Genomic DNA, 20,202 nt, shown 5'->3' on the forward strand with positions numbered 1-20,202 from the left:
GTCCATGGTGAGACAACCAGCGAGGAAACAAAACGGAAGCGAAATTGTAGCCAATGGTTGTGCTGCATTGTGTGAAATGTTGTTGGCGTCGATGAAAGCGGGATTCTTATAGTAAATAGAAGTTATGGTTAGAAAATAATAATTTTCCGTGTATGTAAGGTATAGAATGGACTGCACTCAAGTCCTTGTTGATAGCGAGGAGGAGGATAATGGCTCCATCGAAGACGATCGCCGCCAGGTATGTTCTTCCTTAATATCCCATGCGTTTTGTGTATCCTATTATTGTTTGATTCCTATCCTTGCTCTGGGACTTGCTGTGGATCGGTTATTTAGTACATATTACTTCACATTTTCCTCGTAAAAAGTTCTTTACCTTCACATGAGGTGAATTCTGTGGTGAAGTGAATTGATTTTCATGACAAGTGTTAACTATGGCTACACAATGCTATATTATATCTTTCAGGTGGCCTCCTTGATCGTAAATGGAGAATATTTCCCCATTTTCCTCGGAGAAAATAAAATAGGACGTGATGCCTCATCCTGTAGTGTTGTCGTTTCTAGTTTGGTGAGCAAATTTCAGTTGTGGTATCAAGTATTTGTAAGTTCAGTGTTTACGTTCATAAGCGATGTATGTTCTGTGCCAAGAACGTATGATATGAGGCTACCCATTGACACGATTGAATCTCCTAATTATGGTCAAAATTATTGTTTAAAGCAGAGTACTTATAGTTGGTCAACTTCTGTATTTTGATTGTCGCATATGCCAGATATTGGTACATTACAGCTTTATTGGTTGTTTAGGTTGTAAAAAATATTGTTTATTATTTGACAGCATGGTACGCTGTACCAGTATTGCCGTGGGACAATTATTTTTAATGTTCCTGCTAATGCGTAGTTAGAAATAGGCAAAAGGTAATATGTAAGGTATGAGAAACCCTATAAGTTATTCACTTTTGGGAATGTATTGTTTGTAAAAATCCGCCTCTTTGCGTACTTTTGTTTAAGCGAATTTTATTTCATTCTGTTGCATTTTTGAATTAAATGGCCAAAAATATCAATAGGTTCCATCATTTATGACTAGTGTACATTAAGGATTGGATTTTACTTTGTTATCTAACTACATCTAGGGGCCATATAGTTAAAGATAAACACAAAAATGAACTTTAATAGCTGAGGCCCATGTTAATTATACTTATAAGCAAACTTTATCAAATCAAGGATTCTCGCTTGTGTACATATGTGATGGGGCCAATAAATGAATGGCAAAAGCTTAATGAATGTGACATCAAGAGAGGCAACTGTTTTAATTTATGGCATCCTAGTTAATACCATTGGGGGAAAGATGGTTAAAATGATATTAGGTAATGGGCCAGTTTTACTTCATCTTTTTCCACTCATACAGTGATTAAAGCTGACAATTCATTGCGGAATTTTTTTTAACAATGCATGAAAATTAAGAGCACCATAAAGAAATGGTGCTAAATAACTCCTGTGATATAAATAATAGTGCCTCAAGGATGCACACACTCAATTTTATTGACATGAAGTTTTTTTTTAATCGAATAACATGCGATATTGTGAATTCTGGTGATTTCATGATGGTGTTTTTAGGTACATTAGAAGCCACATTGTATCCTATCATAGCCTAATTTTAGGTATATAATCCATACAAATGACATTCAGATTTAAAAGTACACCTAAGTCTGCGATTGAACCATATAATAGTCTGTGGTATTGTGGTGGTACTCTAAAAGGTCTTAAAGCTTAGGGCAAGCATCTATCCTGAGTTCTAAACCGAGTGAATTTTTCCTCCAATATTATTCCTCATCCTATGTATCTCCTTAAATTAAGAGAGCAAATGGTAGTACGAGTACACATATGTACTATTCATCGTGAAATGTTGCTTAAGATATAGCGATTTACCACTGATGGGGGTATTCTTGTAGCAATAAATAATGTTCATGCTTCTAATGGACCTTCTTCAAGAATCAATTTCCTCTGAAATGCATATTTACTATCAAATTTTTATCACCAAACGGAAAAATTTGTAAAAATGAAGTCTTTTTTTTGTTTCCACCGCTAATACTTCAAGAGGAATATATGTATGTATATTCAACTGTATTTTCAAATAGATTCTATTTTAGTGGCCTTTTATTTTATGAAATGAGCTTGGAGTGCTGATTTTTTAAATGTCATACTGTCAATGTTTTTTTTACAGGCTCTCTCAAGTAAGCATGCTGTGATTGAGGGTTTGGAATGTGGTGTGTTTCTTATCCATGATCTTAATAGCAGGAACAAGACCAAAATCGGAAAGGTACGGTAATGAAATGAAAATCATCACTCAGTATGTAATTCAAACAAATTGCTAGGCATAACTTTTGTATTTTGTTACAGATGACTTTGACCCCTAGTGTGAAGTACAAGCTAAAAGATGGTGATATTGTGCGTTTTGGAAATGTTTCATCTACCTTCCGTGTTGAAAGAGTGGAAAGAAAGTCGAATTCCTTGGATGATGATTTCCCTTGCACTCAAGCCATTGAGGATGATGATACTGAGGAAGATAAATTAGCTGATGTTGACAGTGGAAGGACATTAGTGAAAGGAGAGCGTGCTATCGTTAGGGATTTCATGAAAACACCGAAAGCCTCTGCAAAGGTAACTTACTTTTATGCTTCAGATATCTATTTCATTGCCTTATTTAGTTTTTCACATTTGCTATGTCTTTTTAAACCTGGTGTGTTTTCGTTTTCTTTTTTTTTTTTTTTTTGACCTTTAATTATGGCATTAGCAGCATTCCTGTTTAACAAAAAGTGACCTCAATGCAGTGACAGATACATAAAAACTCAAGAAGGGAAGGGGCACAAAACATATCTTGATCCACCTTTACTTTTATCGTGACAAAAAAATAATCAAGTTTCTTAAAAAGTCTAAGAAAGTTTTATTTTAACTGACTATACACAAAATTCCATCTTTTCATATAAAAATGTTACAGTCATGGTTCTACAATGTTCAGCAATGTGGGGGGGGGTGCACCTCCCCCCCCCCATATGTATCCGCCACGGGCTCAGTGCAAAATTTATCGAGGTAGTAGCCTGACATTTGGAAGGACAGAGTAGAAGGAGATTGAGTACAGCTTTTAGCTGATTTTCAGATTGGTTTTGACAAATACCTGTCAAAGAGGAGGGAGAAAAAGTTGCTATAGTTGAAAGTGTTTTGAATATGGGATTCTTGAGAAGATGAGGTATGAAATCAATTGATTTTGGCACGACTTGGTGGAATGATGAGATATTCATGGTGAAGCAAAAAACCCAGTACTGTACCGCAAATTTTTATTTGCTGTCAACTAGTTTTGTTGGCTATGGCATCATTTCAGCTCCTGTTTGTCTTGATAATCATGCTATAGCCGTCAAAACTAGTCGACAGGAAATAAAAGTTTGTTGAACAGTACTGAGTTTTTTGCTTCACCATGAATATGAGGTATATATTTTATGGTACAGTGATATATAATATGGCCTCAATTATCCATCATTCAATTGAATGTTCATTTGATTATCTACTCGCCACTTCTTTGGCATGTTCCTACAAGGGCTATCCAAATTGTTCTTTTACCATCTTTGTCCACTGTGCCTTTCTTACTCTTCCCCTCTTCAAAATAATGAGATTTTTCCCTGGAATGAGCATAAATGCTGAGTGATGCAGAGTATGACACAGATAACAATGTAAAAATTGCTCTGAGAGTGATCATTGATGAATTATGTCTCTTTCAGTCGTTTGTTTGAGCCTTCTTGTCGGTATAATCAGAGCTCTGCTGCTTTTGAATTCAAAGTAACTGGTTTTATATAAATTGCAGTCACCATCACCGTTCAAAATGTCTGTAATCCACCATTTAGGCTGGCATTTGAGCGTGATATGTACTTTAATTCGTGGAGTCATGTATGAATATTCATAATAATACATGGCAAATTTGATGCCTTTGGTCTGAATGGAAGAGAAATAAACATTTTCTTGCATGATTAATTTGCTCAGGAAGCCATTCTCTGTTACTAAGCTGATTTTCCAATTTTGGAAAAGAGGTCACTGTATTTTGAGTTATGATCTCATAAGAAGCTGCTGCATATGCTTTTTATCTGCTGTATCATTCTCTTGGCCATTCATTCTCTCCACTCTTGGGTTTCCTGCCATTTTTATTTTAGTTTTCTATGAAAAATGAATTCAGATATGACCATTTTCCTTGTTTACATCAAAGTGGATTACTTGAGAATGAATGGTTCCCTTTAGTAAAATGTGTACCATCCTTTCCTGTCTTATATTATGTCTTACTGTTAACTGATTTCTTTTCTAAATTATTTAAATTTATATGGAATGATTTTTAAGTAATTTTAAAATCCGATGGATGAAAATGTATAGCTATTTCTTCTCTATCTTATTTCAGGATCCAGATGAGCACATCTTTAAAATACCAGTTGCCACCCCCAATAAGAGTATTAATGATTCATTTGGTTTGCTAAATGAATCCAGGGATTCAAGCTGCCGTGCAGACTCTGATGATGAAATTTTTGATCTTCTTACTCAACCTTCAGCTCCAGAACCTGCTGCATCAGAGGAAGTTGGGAAGAATGTTGATAAAAATATCAAGAATCAAGCTGGTGGAAATCATAAGCCTTCTGGAGATGATCGTAACATTGATGATGATGATGACATATTCTCTGCAGCTACCGAAGATTTTAGTGTAGCCCATAAGGAAAAGGGTTCTTCTGTGACAAAGGATGGAGTTGACAAAAATGGTGATGCATCAGATGATGGTGGACTTACGGATGAAGAAGGTTTGTTTTCGGCAGATACTGAAGGATTTCCACCTAAACCTAAAGATAGAAATGTTAAGATGGCATCTGAAGGAAGTCCTAAAATAACAGATCATGAGCATTCTAGCATTTCAAAAGAAGGTGATGCAACTGATGAAGATGACCTATTTTCTGCAGCAACAGAGGACTTCCAAGTGAAAATTCCTGTTATGGGTGTATCGAAAACAAGGGGTGTGTCTAAGAGGAACAATGATGCATGGGAGGAATATGGTGTAACTGATGAAGATGAGTTATTTTCTGCTGCCACTGAAGGTTTGCCTGGTAAGCCTGATAAAAGTGTTCTCAAAAAATGTCAGGGAGCCAAATCCTTTGAGGAAAAAAAAGCTTCAAAAGATGATATTACTGATGAAGAGGACATATTTTCTGCAGCTACTGAAGCTTTTCCAAGTCATCCCTCCATAAAGACAAATGCTAGTGCTAAGGGTGATGAAGATACTGATGATGAAGACATATTTTCAGCAGCTACTGAAGCTTTACCCTCAGGACCATCCAAAAAGAAACCTTATAATATAAATTCAAAGAAAGTAATTTCCAAAAATAGTGATGCATCTGACGAAGGTGACACTACTGATGATGAAGATATATTTTCTGCAGCTACTGAGGCTCTTCCAGGTCAGTCTCGTAAAAAGATGATGAAACGTTGTAGTAAAAGGAAATCCAGTGCTCAAAGTGTTGACGCTTCTAAAGAAGATGATGATACTGATGAAGATGCCATATTTTCAGCAGCTACTGAGGCACTCCCTGGTGAGTTCTCCGGCAAGAAAACTTTTGTGAAGAATTCAAAGAAAGATGTTGCTAAAAACATTGGTGAATGGGATGGTGAAGTTACTGATGAAGACAATATATTTTCTGCGGCTACTGAAGCACTTCCAGGTCAGTCTCCAAAGAAGAAGATGTTGAAACCATGTATTGATAAAGCTTCAATTCCTGAAGATGGTGATGTGACTGATGAAGATGGCATATTTACAGCCGCTACTGAAGCACTCCCGGATGAGATCTCCTCAAAGGAAGAATCTGAGAAGAATTCAAGGAAGCCTGCTGAAGCTAAAATTGCTTCTGAAGGAGAGATCACTGATGAAGAGGATATATTTTCTGTGGTTACTCAGGCTATTCCCAGTCATTCATCTAATGAAAAGATTTCTAAGAGAGAGAGTGCAGTTGATGGTGGTGGTGTTTGTGAAGACGATGATTTAACTGATGAAGAAGATGTATTTGCTGCAGCGACTGAAGCTCCACCAGCTCTCTCCTCCCCACTGAAAAAATCAGAAACAAAGCCTGAGAATGCTCTTTCGAAGTATGATGATGGTGATGACCAGGTCACCGATGAGGATGATATATTTTCTGCTGCAACTGAAGCTATTCCCACATCTCCCAGTGGTCAAAGGAAAGATGGGAAAAGTGTCTCCAAATCTGGTGATATGAAAGCTTTAACGGAAAAAAAGGAAAATTGTGAAAATGAAGGTTTTGTCAAAGATTTTTTATCCGTCTCAGATTCAGAGCATGGTGGTTGTAGGCAAGGTGGATCAACAGCATTGGTGACACAATCTTTTGAAGGCAACAGTGCAGGAAAGTTGGCAGGCATCCCCACAGATGCTCAGAAAATTAAGTCTGGTGTGGAGAGTGATGGAGGGGAAACCGATGTAGAAGATGCTCTCGATTTGAATACCAATGAAAGGGAAAAAAAGATACATTCTAAAGCGCAGAGTGAAGCAAAAGATAGCTTCTCATCAATTGGAAAATCGAAGAATGCGGCAAGTGATTGTCAAAATTTAAATCTTGAATCAGCATCCAAGAATAATCAAGATGGAATCAATGCTCCTGTTGTGGTAGATCCTAATGCCAGTATAGTTGTGATTTCTGACACTGATGGAGAAGATGATGATGATGAGAGTTATGTAAATTCTACAATGGAAAAATCTAATGAGAATAAAACAGTGGGATTGTCTGCTATTGGACATGGAAAATCATTAAGTTGTTATGAAAACAAAACAGCCATGATGACCATCGATGAAACGTTGCCCCCCTCCCGTATTATTTCAACTCAAATTGGGCAAAAAAAGATTGATGATAGCTCTACTGGTGAGAGGCATGCCTTTAGTGAATCGAACAAAACTGAAAAATCCACCGCCATTCATGTTAGCAATGCATCCAAACCATCTGACAAAAATGCTGAGAGTCAAATTTCCAATCCCAAAAATGTTCAGAATCAATCGGTTATGACGGTTGACAATGATGAGGATGAAATATTGGTGGCTGAAACACCCGTGTGTAGTAGAAATACAAGGAGAAAAGGCTTACAGATAAGCCGTAAGGAAGAAGTTGCAAAAGAAGTGGAAGAAGATATGAGCTCATTTCTGACTGAGGCACCGCCAGATTTTCAAACACCATTGGTGGGACGAAAAAGGACATCATCGGGTATAGAAGATATAAGTGATTTTGAGATCCAACCAACACCAAAGTTAACCACCTCTTCTCGCAGTGCTGAGGAAAAGGGAATGGTTGAAGGTGATGAAGAGGAAGAAGACATGAGCTCATTTCTAACCCAGGCACCTCCTGACTTTAAGACACCTGAATGCGTTGCTAAGAAAGTCAACACTACTCATGAAGACGACATGAGTGAGCTTTTGACTCAACCAGCTCCTGTTTCAAGTGATACTCATTCTCCTTCCAGAGGTGAAGAGGAAAAGGATGAAGAAGATATGAGTTCATTCCTAACTGAGGCACCACCTGAATTCAAGACTCCTTTGGCTGGTGTGAAACAGATTATTGCTGAAGAAGAAGATGATTTGAGTGACTTAGCCACTCAGCCAGCTCCAAAAAGTGCAGAAAAAGAGCAAGAAAACGAGGATGGAGATATGAGCTCATTCCTTACAGAGGCACCACCTGAATTCAAGACTCCTTTGGCTGGTGTGAAACAGATTATTGCTGAAGAAGAAGATGATTTGAGTGACTTAGCCACTCAGCCAGCTCCAAAAAGTGCAGAAAAAGAGCAGGAAAATGAGGACGAAGATATGAGCTCATTCCTCACGGAGGTGCCTCCACAATTCAAGACTCCAGTCATGGGTGTGCAGAAGGTTGTTGCCGAGGAAGAAGATTGGAGTGATTTAATGACTCAGCCAGCTCCAGGCAGTGAAGGAAAGGAAAATGAAGTGACTAAGAGGAGTGTTGGCTTATGCCACTTGGAAGCATCACCTGAATTCAAGACTCCTGTGTCTGTTGCACCAAAATTAGCTGAAGAAGAAGATGATATGAGTGACCTGGCGACCCAACCTGCTCCAAGAAGTGCTGAAAAGGAGCAGGAGAATGAGGAGGTTGACACTGGATCATCCGCAAATAAGGTGCAACCTGAATGTAAAGCTGTTGCTCAAATGTGCTTGGAAGAAGAGGAAGACTGGAGTGATTTAGGAACTCAGCCTGTTCCAATAACTGAGGATAAAGTGAAAGAAGCAGGCCAAGCTGAGGATGGGAAGCCTTCACAGTTGTCAGCTGAGCCAGATTTTAAAATTCCCAGGGCTGTAGTTAAGAGTGTGAGAGTGGAAAAGGAGCCAGATGAGGATTTGAGTGATTTGGCTACTCAGCCAGCCCCTGTTGATGATGATACGAAGGAGGAAGAATGTAAGACCTCAAAAGGACATGATGATGTAAATGCAGAAGAAGATTTTAGTGATTTATTAACTCAGCAAGCTCCTGTTATTGAAGAAGTGGATCAAATTGCTCAGGAGACAAATACAGTGTCAGCTATGATCAAAGGTAAATTGAAAGCTTCAGGTCAGCTGGTCTTCAGTTCCGATAAAGAAGATGATTTGAGTGAATTAGAAACACAGCCAGCCCCAGTTGAAGAAGACCTTCAGCAAGGTGTGACTTCTTGCCTCCCATCTGCAGGTCAGGAAAATCAGAGTCAGGAGGATGATTTCAGTTTACTAGATACCCAACCAGCTCCAACTTCACATCTACCTGATGACCAGGAAAAGAGTAATGATGTCACTTTGGACAAAATGAGAGTGAGAGATGGCAAAAAGAAAAGTGCTTCAATGGCAGCCTTTTCCCACGAAAGAGTTCTGTCTTTCAAAGGGAGAGCCCACCTCTTAAGAAATGTGGGGTCTCCAAAAAAGCCCTTCCCATCTCCTGGAAAAGGTAGGAAAGCTGTGAATATTTTTGCAGACCTGAGTGTGCATGCCAGAGAAGATGATAGTAGTGACAGCGACCTTGACTTCTCAGCAAGTTTGCCTGACACCCCTGACCTCCTAGCCACATTGCAGGAAACGGGAAATAAGTTTGTCCCTGCTCAAACCACATGTAGGAATTTGTTTGATTCAAAGAAACAGGATGAACTCCCTGTTGCTCCCAAACCTGAACCATCGAAAGGTGCATCAAATGCTGTATGTGTATCAAAAGCTAAGGGTGCATCAAAAGCAGAGGGTGCATCAAAAGCCAAGGGTCTATCAAAAGGACTGGAGAAAATTGATGACCGTGATCAAGAAAAGCAAGCTAAATCTGATATGTTGAAGGCATCAGAAAAAGCTAAGACTAATCGTAATACCAAAAACACCTCATACCCTACAAAGAAGTCTAAAAAGGATGTAGAAGAGTCTCATCATTTGGATGCAAAAAGTAGTGACATAGAGAAGGAAACCAAAGGTTTTGAAAAAGAAACTGAAGTAACAGTGGCTGGAATGAATGATATGCCAAAAGTCAAGAATAGTAAGTCGAAGGAAGTAAAGTCAAAAACATCTCTTTTGAGGGATGCAGTTGTGACTTCAACTCCAATTAACAGATCTGTGGAGCATGTTCAAACCCCCCCTGAACCATTGACCAATGCTCCAAATGAGAAGGCCAAACCAACTCGTCGATATCAAGGAAAACGTGGTGGAGTGAAAAATAAAGTTGAGCATGGAGTAGAAGATCTAATCAGTCCAGTAGTTTGTTTAGTAGATGTGGTTAAGAGTCCACCGTCTTTGAGAAAGGTAGATCCTCCCACTACCCAGGTTGATGATTCAAGAAAGGGTCATATTTTGAGATTGAAAAAACCTGCAGATTCTCTTGTTGCAGCTAATGCTGGAGCTAAGGAAAGCAAAATCCGTAGCCAGAATGTGCTTGATTTTGTGGGCAATGTACTGTTAGATGATCATAGTGATGAATCTTTAAAAGGAAAAGGTTTGAGAAGGGGAAGTAAGAGGAATGCACCTCCATCAGTTGGAGAATTGGCTCCCGTCACCAAAGCGGCAGCTAAAAGAGGAAGGGGCAGGAAGAAGGGAAATGCAAATGAAGCTGATCTTCATGACAGTGGGGAAGTCATTCAGCCTGCTGAGTTCCTTGAAAAAATTGTTGTGATAAATGAATCCTTCAAAGGGGCGGTAGCAATGGGAGAGACAAATGAATCAAGCAGTGTGGATGCAGAGTTATCTCCAGTGATGTTCTATGGGAAAAAATCTAAGGATGATGTATCTGGAAAGGCAGTCATTGATAAGTCTGATTCATCAGTTAATGCCACACTTAAAAAGAGTGCCCTGGGTAATGAGACCCATGATGATGGGGTGAGCGTTAATACCTCTGTTGGCTCTACTGATGCCATCAGGCGCTCTGGGAGGGAGAGGAAGCCTAAGAAACGTTTCGGTGTTGAATGCAGTCCGGTGAAGCCCAAAAAAATGAAAAGTGACCTCAAATCATATGAGCCCATTCCTGCCCGCAGAAGGGAGGCGAGGGAGGAAAAGAGTATTGCCACCCGCACTGACTCTGGTATTTATTTAAGTCAGGAGATGACTTTGCCTTCAGATTCCATCGTTAACATCTCCAGGAAAAGGGTTTCTGGTGAGCCTGAAAAAATCAGCAAAAGAGTAAAAGTGGATGATGTTGGCAGTTTCGTCAAGGCATTTACCAGAGGTGGCAGTAGGAATGGGGAAGAGGAGCCTGTTGTGGTGAAAGGCTCAGTGGACCCTCCTGCCAAAAAGGTTGGTGAAATATCAAAGCTATCCCTCAAAGCACATGACCTTCGCGAAAGTGTCGTGGATAAGAAAAACTCAGTAGAGGGTAAAGAAAAGAAAGAAGATGGTGGTGGAGTTAAGGGTAGTGGCAGGGGTAGGAGAAAGAGAGGCATAGTGGAGGAGGCATCAGCTGTTGTTGGGGTTAGTGATACAGTGAGTGAGGAGACCAGTGATGCAATCAAGTTAAACCTACAAAACATTATGAAAGGAGTTAGCCTAGAGTTGAGGAAAGAGTCAAATTCTGATACCTCTGAACGGACTTCAGCCTCACAGAAAAGGGGCTTGAGGGGAAAAAGGGCGGCAGGTAGTGAAATCAACAAGAATGAACAGAGTGGTTTGAAGTCTGCAAGTTCTGCGATGACAACATCCTCGTTGGGGATCACAAATGTGGACAATGGAAAGAAAGAAGAAGAGCAGAAAGGTATCGTTGGGGGCACGAGTTCAGGTGCAAGTCGCAGCAGGAGAAGAAAAGTCAGTCCTGCACCACCTCCAGACAAGAATATCAAGGAAGACAAAGGTGGTATGAAAGAGGGAGTCTATTGTTTGTCCCCAAAAGTGGTTCCGATGAGGATTTCAAGGGGTAGAGTTGTTGATGCTGGCAGCATGAAAAGTAGTGAAGTTGCTGTTGATTCACCTTTGTACAACAAGTCCGTTCTTGGAGAAAGGGTGCAGGAAGAAAAGGTACCCTCACGGGTCAGGAAGCAGAAAAAGGAGTCCGTCAATGTGCTCTTCACTGGACTCAGTGACCCCAAACTGAACCATATTGTGGAAAGATTAGGTAAGAAAAATGACTTAGTCATCCATCAGTTAAGTGCATTTATTTATATTCTATTCCTGTGAACGTCAGTCTAAATGTTAGCTTGCTGGTTAAAGTTGGTCTTAGGAAACAGGATCCTTTACATGGAGTCAAAACCTGTTTCCCAACCTATCAACGTAAGTTGTTAAGTGCGAGTAGTTATGCATGGGCTTTAAGTTTTGATGCAGGTGCCATAACAGAACATCATTTTACTAGCAAGTTTATTTAAAAAAATGACTTTCAGAATTTTTTGTGTGATTAAAATTCCATTTTTTCTTATGTAATGCTATTGCACTCGATTCAAAAATTTGAATATTTCTTGTCAAATTATTTCTATTGATGTAATTTTCCATTAACAATAATAACACATTTTTTCCCTGAAAATTGTTTTAAAAAATTGGGTTAATGTTTTGGGTTAATGAAAGTTTTTTAAACATCTAGAATATGAAAGTGTCTTATGGATGAATGCAAACATGAATTCAGAGTGCATAACAGCTCATACATAACAGCTATTATCCTAAAATGTGTGGTGTCAAGTGATTTTAGTGTTAAACGAGAGGTTAATTTCAGGTGGTATACTTTACCATTTGGTCCTCATCGACTGACCTTTCTTTGTACTTTACTTTCTTTAACTTTATTTTGACGTGCTACCTGAAGCCGCCAACAATGAAAATAAAAATGCCTAAAATCCTTAGGATGAAGATGGAATAGTGCTAAAACCACCTCAAAGTCGAAAGCATGACTATGTTTATTCTCCACTCTGATAAAACGTGGCACCCATCTTGCTGAGAATTCTTTCATGTGCAAAAATAAAGCAACTCTGCTTTGCGATATGCCTGCAGCATCAACTATTTCACTCACATTGATTCATCTATTACTGAAAACCATATTGTGGATGTTATCAATCATGCCAGGGTCGAGGGAACTGGAGCGATGGTCATCTTTTGTGTATGCACGGTCATGTTTAAACTATTTCATCCTATTGTAAATAGGTGCAAACACAAAAGCAGACATTCCATCTTCATCCAACCTTCATATAACTCACCTTTGATTTCTTTCGCAGTGAACCCTTTTAATTTAAGCTTTTAATTGCCGCTCCAAACTGACTGTTAAAAATCAGATGAAAGTTGTTCGCTTCAATCAAATACAAAACTTAAACTATGTTATTGATGCAGCTGAAACTCTAACAGCTGACTACTATCGGAGCAAAAAAGGTAGAATGCTGAAATTTAAGCATTTGTATAAAATCCTGTCGAAGCTCCATAGGGTCGTGTCAAATATCGTTTCACTCATTTCATTCATTCATTTCATTCATTTTATTTGCCAAGAGATCAATTACATAAATGTGCATTGATATAAGGCACGTCAAGAAAATTGCACATGTCCAATAATTACACAATATAAAAATACCTTAATTATATATACAATGAGGTAATACACTCATACGACTCCTAAGTACTCATTTACGGAATAAAATAGGTTTTTAAGAAGAAAACCCCTTACTTTTCTTCTAAAAACACCGATAGTTTGAATTTCCTTCAATCCAGAGGGCAATCTGTTGTACAATTTTATACCCATATATTCCGGACCCAAGGAAACATTGTTTATTTTACATTGTTTATTTGACTGCAAAAATGAATCATTGAGCATTGTTTAAACATAAATGTTTAGCTTCTATGGTCAAAAGAGGGAAGAAGAACTCGTGAAAAACTATGAGAACGGTGAAATGGTTGTCTTCTACTTCTCGTCACAGGCAAAATATTTTAACATAGTATTTTTTATACAGAGAATGACATCTTCGCATCACAAATAGCTTATTAAAATTGAATTCATATGCTATGCTATATGTAAAAAATATTTCTAAACTTTTCATGGAAGGAAATTTTTATATTGTTCCTCTTATTTAAAATATACCAAAGAGGCAAAATTGGTTGCTTCAGGTTAGTGCATTGCCGTCGGGCAATTTCCGTAATATAAACTATGAGTAAAACGATATATGACATGCCCCTATGGAGCTTTGGCAGGATTTTATGCAAATACATACTTTTAGTTCAGCGTTCTACCTTTTTTGCACAGATAGTATTTAGGAGTGCAGGTTACTGGAAAAAATTCAATTCTGGTACTTCTAGCGTAATCTCTCGGAAATTATAATGGCTCATTGAACAATGCTCATGTATGTCGGCTTTTCTCTTGTGTTCTCCCTCGCGTACCTTTGGGACCCTTCTACCCTGTCTGATTCGCTCTTCCACTCTGGCTTCTAAGTTTTGCTGGTTCTTTTTATTTTACTTGTACATCCTTACTTTAAGTTGTTAAAATATTATGTTGTCCTAAGCATCCTGAGCTTTATTTTTTTGTCTTTCATTTTTCAAATTATACTCTTATTCAATTTAATGTATTCTCAGAGAAACCATTATTTTACGGTCTCTGACTCCTTTATGATTTCAGTCTCACCTGGGTGTAACTATTCCCTCACTTCACCTCATCAGTAAAGAATATTCCCTTCCTTCCTATTACTTGCTAGCATACCATTTTTGTCCCTATCATGGGCATAAGCATTTATCCCCCTTTGCCAATGCCTGCTATGATTGGTAACACATAATCTTTACCCCTTTCGGAAATTGTATTTCTGAGTTTTCTCTCTTTGCAACCTATATCAGAAACTTCCACTTAAACCCTCCTGTCTGTCACTCTCACAGTCTCAACATTCTTTCTCATCAGCATTTGTGACATTTCATTTCATTTTACAGGCATGTGTTGACAGAAGTCTTTTCTGAAGAATTCAAGATGTCAGGACGTAATATGTCGGGAAGCAAAAAATATATAAATGTTCAAGTGGAGAGTTTGCATTCTTTTGAGGAGTTTTCACACTTGCACCAGCAATTCTAGAGTGTGTAATAGAAGTGTTTCTCCTTATTCTTTTAAAAAGAGAGAGGTCCTCTGATGTGTTTCGTCTCTTAACAATCTAATGAAGAGGCTAGTTAAAGTTTTAAGAGCCCTAATGGATTACCATTCGATCATGGAAACATTGAATTGATATGTACGAAAATATTATGATTTAAAGTGTGATCAATGCTTCTTCTACAATATCATATTTTATCTATGATGTGTAACATGTCATTGGTAATATTTATTAGTATTTTGTGATTGTTATACTCAACAGGTGGTTCTGTGGTGGACACCCCTCAAAATTGTAATGTGCTGGTAACTGACCGATTGAGGAGGACTTATAAGCTGCTTTGTGCTATTGGCCGTGGCATACCAATCGTCACTGCTCAATGGCTCTCACAGTCCTCTTTTAGTGGAAAATTTCTCGGTAAATGTACATTGGTTTATTTAAAAATATTTTCTTTTGTATCTAATCTCTCTCTGCTGTTAAACCTTTCTACTTATAGCTTTGCAGCTCAACTTTGTGGAATCGTGTTACGGGAAAAGAAAATGTAATTTTTGAATTTCACACTGACAGACAATGGTTTCGACACTTGTGTCATAACACTGCTGATGACATAAGCGAAGAAACATGAGAGATCTTGATAATGATGTGTCAAAATCATGGTCAGTAACATGGGAGAAAATGTCAGTAAAAGTTTTTTTTTCTTTTCCTTTATTGTGTCTCTGTTTCATTCGCTTGGGATTTGAGTGTGAGTGCTTTTCCCTTAGTGTAAAAATTTTCAATTTAAATTTTCCTACTTTTGGGATATTTAAGCTGTGACAGCTGCTTTTGTTTGACTGTGATAAAACGTTTGAAATATATACATGTGTATCTAAATTTTGAGACCTCAAAATATCCTACTTTAATATCCCTATCTAAGCAACTGTTTCCTTGGTAATATATTTTCATTTTTGTATTCTAACTTCATAATTTTTTATCATTTTTTGTTTCATACTGGTACATGCCATCACTGTGCCCCTTAAATGTTTAATGCCACCTAGTGAAATAAATACAGTAAAAGTGGTAATGAATTACTGAATTGAAAATTTAAATGTGAATGGGGGGATTATGATAAAGAAAGTGATATGTATTATTAATTTTCAAGAACCTGCATTCCATTCTCAAACTATGAATTTTGAATTCAGATTCAGCTGGTGATTGATGTTTTAAATGTTGTCCACAATCTTACATTAATTATGCATAGAGAGCACCATTATTTTCCATGCATTTCCAGAAAACTAAAGTATGAATTTTTCATAGAAAGGCGTTGATAATTTGGTTTTGTGTTTTACGTTGTTGTGAATACATACTTTTCTCTCTTAAATTGGTCAGGGAACTGGTTGTGTAATATAAATGGATACATACTTGACAAACAGTCATTTTCAACTAAAAAATTTAATTTGAGATAATGTATGTGCATTTTATTTGGACTCAAGCTCACACCATCAGCATCACTAGTCAACAATGCTAAGATTGCTTTGAAGCATATTCTCTTTTACATCCTTCTTTACCTGCTCTGTATATCATCAATAATCTTCCTTCTCCGTTCTTACCATCCACTTGTCCCTAGATGATTTTCTTTATCATGCCTCAAGATATGGCCAATCCAAGCTCACATAAAACATGAGATCAAGCATCGCATAATTTTAAATCTTATATGCATGCAATGAAATAATGGTTGGAATGGTAAAAAAAAGTCATAATGTTTAAGAACTAAAAATATGTCTGGGTGGTTTATCATCAATATCCTTTGCTGATATGGATGGTTCATAGAGATATTCGTCTACATTTGGATGTAATGGATAGCATTGATTCTGTCTTTTTCCTCATCGTCAACTAAATTGTATTTTCAATTGCATCCCATCTTTCATTGTGGATTAAATCTGATGAGTGCTTTGAAAGAGCACTTAGACTTATTTCTCTGATTGATCTGGATATCTCATTGTGTGCCTTTTCTTCTGAATTTATCACATTTTAGATCCCATGGATTTCTTGGTCAGCGATAAAGTTACTGAGAAGAGATTTGACTTTTCCTTAAAATCCTCTTTGGAGAAAGCAAGAGTGAAGCCGATGTTGACTGGGTACAGATTTATTGCTACTCCATCAGTGAAACCACCTCCTGAGGAAGTCCAAGGTAAATTATAGAGATGGATTGTTTTTATTCATTCATTTATGCGGTTTTGTAAAGCATCGCGAGCGAGGAATTTGAGACTCAAGATAAAAGTAGGTGGGGAAAAACTTGAGCAGGTAGAGCAATTTAACTATTTGGGCAGCACATTAGAGGAAAACGGACACAGTAGCAAGGACATCAGGAAGCGAATTGCACTAGCAAAGGAGGCGTTCATGAACAGGAAGGAGCTTCTGAGAGGATTGTTATGTAAGAGTATAAAGAAAAGGTTAGTGAAGAGTTTGATCTGGAGTGTAGCTTTCTATGGTGCGGAAACGTGGACACTGAGGAAAGAGGACAAGAGAAGATTGGAGGCATTCGAGATGTAGGTATGGAGTAGAATGGAGAAGGTGAAATGGACGGAGAGGAAAAGGAATGACGAAGTGCTGGGTATGGTTGGCGAGGAAAGGCAGTTTTAGATGAGATATGGAGGGGACAGGATGTATGGATGGAAGGAGTACTTAGTGTATAGGGGATGTTGAAAATGGTGTTAGAGTGTAGAATGTTAGGGAAACGAGGGAGGGGAAGGAAAAGAATAGGATTTTTAGATAGATTGAAAGGGAATAGGCCTTACAGTGAATTGAAGAAGGCAGTGCTGGAAGGAAACGGAGGCTCCCAGATCACTTCTTTAGTACTCCATGGATACCTACCTTAATCGATAGAATACTATAATAATAAAAGTTCATTTAATTCTTGCAAAGAGTTTATGAATTAACCTTGCATATAACCCTTTTTTGTGATGGTTAAGTTAAAAATGTTGGATTATTGAAATGCTGGTGGAATTCCTTGCAAAATGTGAATTGTGGCTGCTGTTTACTCCTAAAAAATCTGTTATTGATGCCTTGGGTGTTACCATTGGCAAGGCTTCTTAAATTTTGTCTTTTTATGATACTGTTTTTGTATTTTTTTAGTAGAATCAAACTTTTAAAAACTCCTTAAAAATGGAATCAGTGTACATATTTTTGATTTGTCCAACCATGCCTTATCTAGTATATAATGATCCCCCTTTGTATTCCACTTGAGGCTGGTGTTACTGTACTGCAACGGGTGTAATAATCTTGTTGCCTAGGGTGGGCAGTAATTTTTGTATTTATTGATGGTGAGATTAAATTTTTTTGTTGGATGGAATGGACACTTGTCTGAGTCAAGTTTACATTTTAATTATGCCATTTTTCTTTGCTAAAATTTGACTTAGTATTATTTTTTTATTCAGTTTGACCACACTTCTGTTAAACTCTGTCAGTCAGGGAAAGTAATAGAATTTCTATGTGCTTAGAAATTCATGGACTGTGTGGAAAAATTGACAAACTATCGAGAAAAGCCATTTTATCATGTATTTTTTCCCTTGTTTATCTCTATCCAGCTGAATGAATGAGAATGTGTTTAGATCGCCATCTTGGTCTTTAACATTAATGCTGATTTATCGTTTCAGGTATTGTTACCAGTGCAGGGGGTCAATATATTCCTAATTTGAAGGCTTTGGAAAGCAAAGTGACTCCTCTGTGCTATGTTGTGTCATGTGCCGATGACTCGCATGTTTGGGATGAGTTCACTGAGGTGGCTACAAAGAAAGTCCCCAGGGTACGTTCTGGAAGGGGCAAGGCTGCATCTGCCAAGGCAGAAGGACCCCGAGCTAAGCTCATAGGAGTTGAAGGATTACTTTTGAGTGTCCTCAGGCAAAAGCCTGACTTGGAGAACAAAGAGTTCAGTCTTCGTTGATTTTTTTATTTTAACTTGCTAGTGTCAGAATGGAGGTTTCATAGAATCTCAAGGACTGTTTTATAGTTAGCAATGTTGTGTACGAGATGATATTTGTGTTTTGTACAAGTGGGATATTTATCAGGGCTGTGAATATTGCATAGTTTGATGTACATATTAATGGTGTTTTATTGATATTATAACCAATTTTATAGATTTGAAAACTTAAAAGCTAATTGCATTTCATGTTTGAATATGCAATTAGCCTAAAAACAATACTTTTTAACCCTACACTTTTTTGTGTAAAGTTTTAGTTTTTGTATTCCATCTTTGTGTTTGAAATGGGGATATTATTCTAAGCTTTATGTAAAAGAATGTTAAGGAGTCTGTTGAATTTAATGAGAAGTTGGAGTGACCTTTTGTAATTCTATATTATATGTTTTAACTGCAAACACTAGTTTTTTCTACTAATGTCCTTCATAGTTTATAGTAAATTTGTTTTTGGTTAGCATTGTATTGCAAGGTAACTGCATCGTAGAACTATGCTGCCCTTAAATCATTGGCTATGTGCAGCATTCTTCATTGCATTGTGAGAATTTCCAAGCGTGAAAAGTCTTCATAATTTTTTATACATTGTAATCTCATCTTCACAAGATATGATTTAAATTTCAATCCTTTTCTACCTCTAATAAAGAATCTAATAGTTTTAACTGATTTTATACTCAATAAATTGATCTCCTACAATTTTATGTATAATAAACTTGATATCTGTATATACACGTATTACTGTATTTAACTAGTAGTTGGAATTCATTTTCTGAGTTGGAAAAATAAAACCATAGACCTATAAAATGCATCTTGGGCAGATTTTTTTTCATGGATTAGAAAAATTTTTCATATGCCCATCTCTGTATCTATCAGTGCTTGAAAGAATATATGCATATATTCTTTACCCTATGTTAAAATTTAAACTTCATTCAGGTTTGACCTGTTTTTTTTTGTTCTGACTTAATCATTTTTATATAGATTTGAATAAAAATCTGTTATTGCACAGTATGTTCTTGAATTCTACTTATTTAAATGGAAATTTTAGGTGCAACTCGTCTATAATGTGTATATGTAATGGGAAGCATTTGGAAGTGGTGTTGTGGTGGATCACTCGCTGATGATCACATTCAATGAGTTTCTGTAGCTCATTTGTTCATACTCTACGTTTTCATGGAAGAGATACATATGTAGTTGCTAGGGTTTCACAGATACACACTATCAGTGTTTTCTATGCTCAGTCTAAACTAAACTGTGAGTTGGTAAGATATTTGTTGCTGATAGAATTTGCAGTGGAATCTGCTCCTTGAAAAAGGGAATATTTTGCTGTACTCATCAGCTAGCCTGGGTGGAGTAGAATGTGTCCATGTGAATGAATCCAGCCTGGGGCATGTAAATCCTTCAGCCCCTATTCCTTCTGGTTCTTATTATACTGCTTGATACTTTGAACTCCCTCGCCTTGTTCTATCTTCATAACCTGCACATCCTCTCACCAAGAAAACTTAATTTGGACCTTTTGCTGCAAAGATGATGATGAAAAGAACTCTGGCATATCATGGTCTGCTTTTGATGCAAGGCTCCATGTTCATTATGCCACCTTCCACTCACATAGTTCTTAACTCTTGGACTGCAAAGAATTTGCAATTTTGGCTACCAGCCTGTGTGGGAGAGAAGCAAGGAATATTTTTCCCTTCTAGACTGGCTGAATGTCTTAATATCCGGGG

At 37.5% G+C, this 20,202-nt stretch overlaps 1 protein-coding gene across 1 annotated transcript; it reads left to right on the top strand.

Moving 5' to 3' along the window:
* Positions 1–77: 77 nt before the first annotated feature.
* LOC124158902 lies at positions 78–19,489 on the top strand. Its single transcript, XM_046534312.1, has 8 exons — positions 78–238; positions 464–565; positions 2,219–2,314; positions 2,395–2,655; positions 4,433–11,621; positions 14,800–14,952; positions 16,547–16,702; positions 18,168–19,489. Exons 1-8 carry the CDS (start codon positions 167–169, stop codon positions 18,452–18,454), a joined length of 8,316 nt encoding a protein of 2,771 aa, XP_046390268.1. The 5' UTR covers positions 78–166; the 3' UTR covers positions 18,455–19,489.
* The last annotated feature ends 713 nt before the right edge of the window (positions 19,490–20,202 follow it).

This window comes from Ischnura elegans, chromosome 5 (genome assembly GCF_921293095.1).
Source record: "Ischnura elegans chromosome 5, ioIscEleg1.1, whole genome shotgun sequence".
Taxonomy (NCBI): Eukaryota; Metazoa; Arthropoda; class Insecta; order Odonata; family Coenagrionidae; genus Ischnura; species Ischnura elegans.

Excerpts from the sequence above, each read along its gene's own strand:
- LOC124158902 (XM_046534312.1), top strand. The coding sequence starts at position 167 with ATGGACTGCACTCAAGTCCTTGTTGATAGCGAGGAGGAGGATAATGGC. Across the intron at positions 566-2,218 it reads GTGTTGTCGTTTCTAGTTTG|GCTCTCTCAAGTAAGCATGC; the intron begins GTGAGCAAATTT and ends TTTTTTTTACAG. Across the intron at positions 11,622-14,799 it reads CCATATTGTGGAAAGATTAG|GTGGTTCTGTGGTGGACACC; the intron begins GTAAGAAAAATG and ends TATACTCAACAG.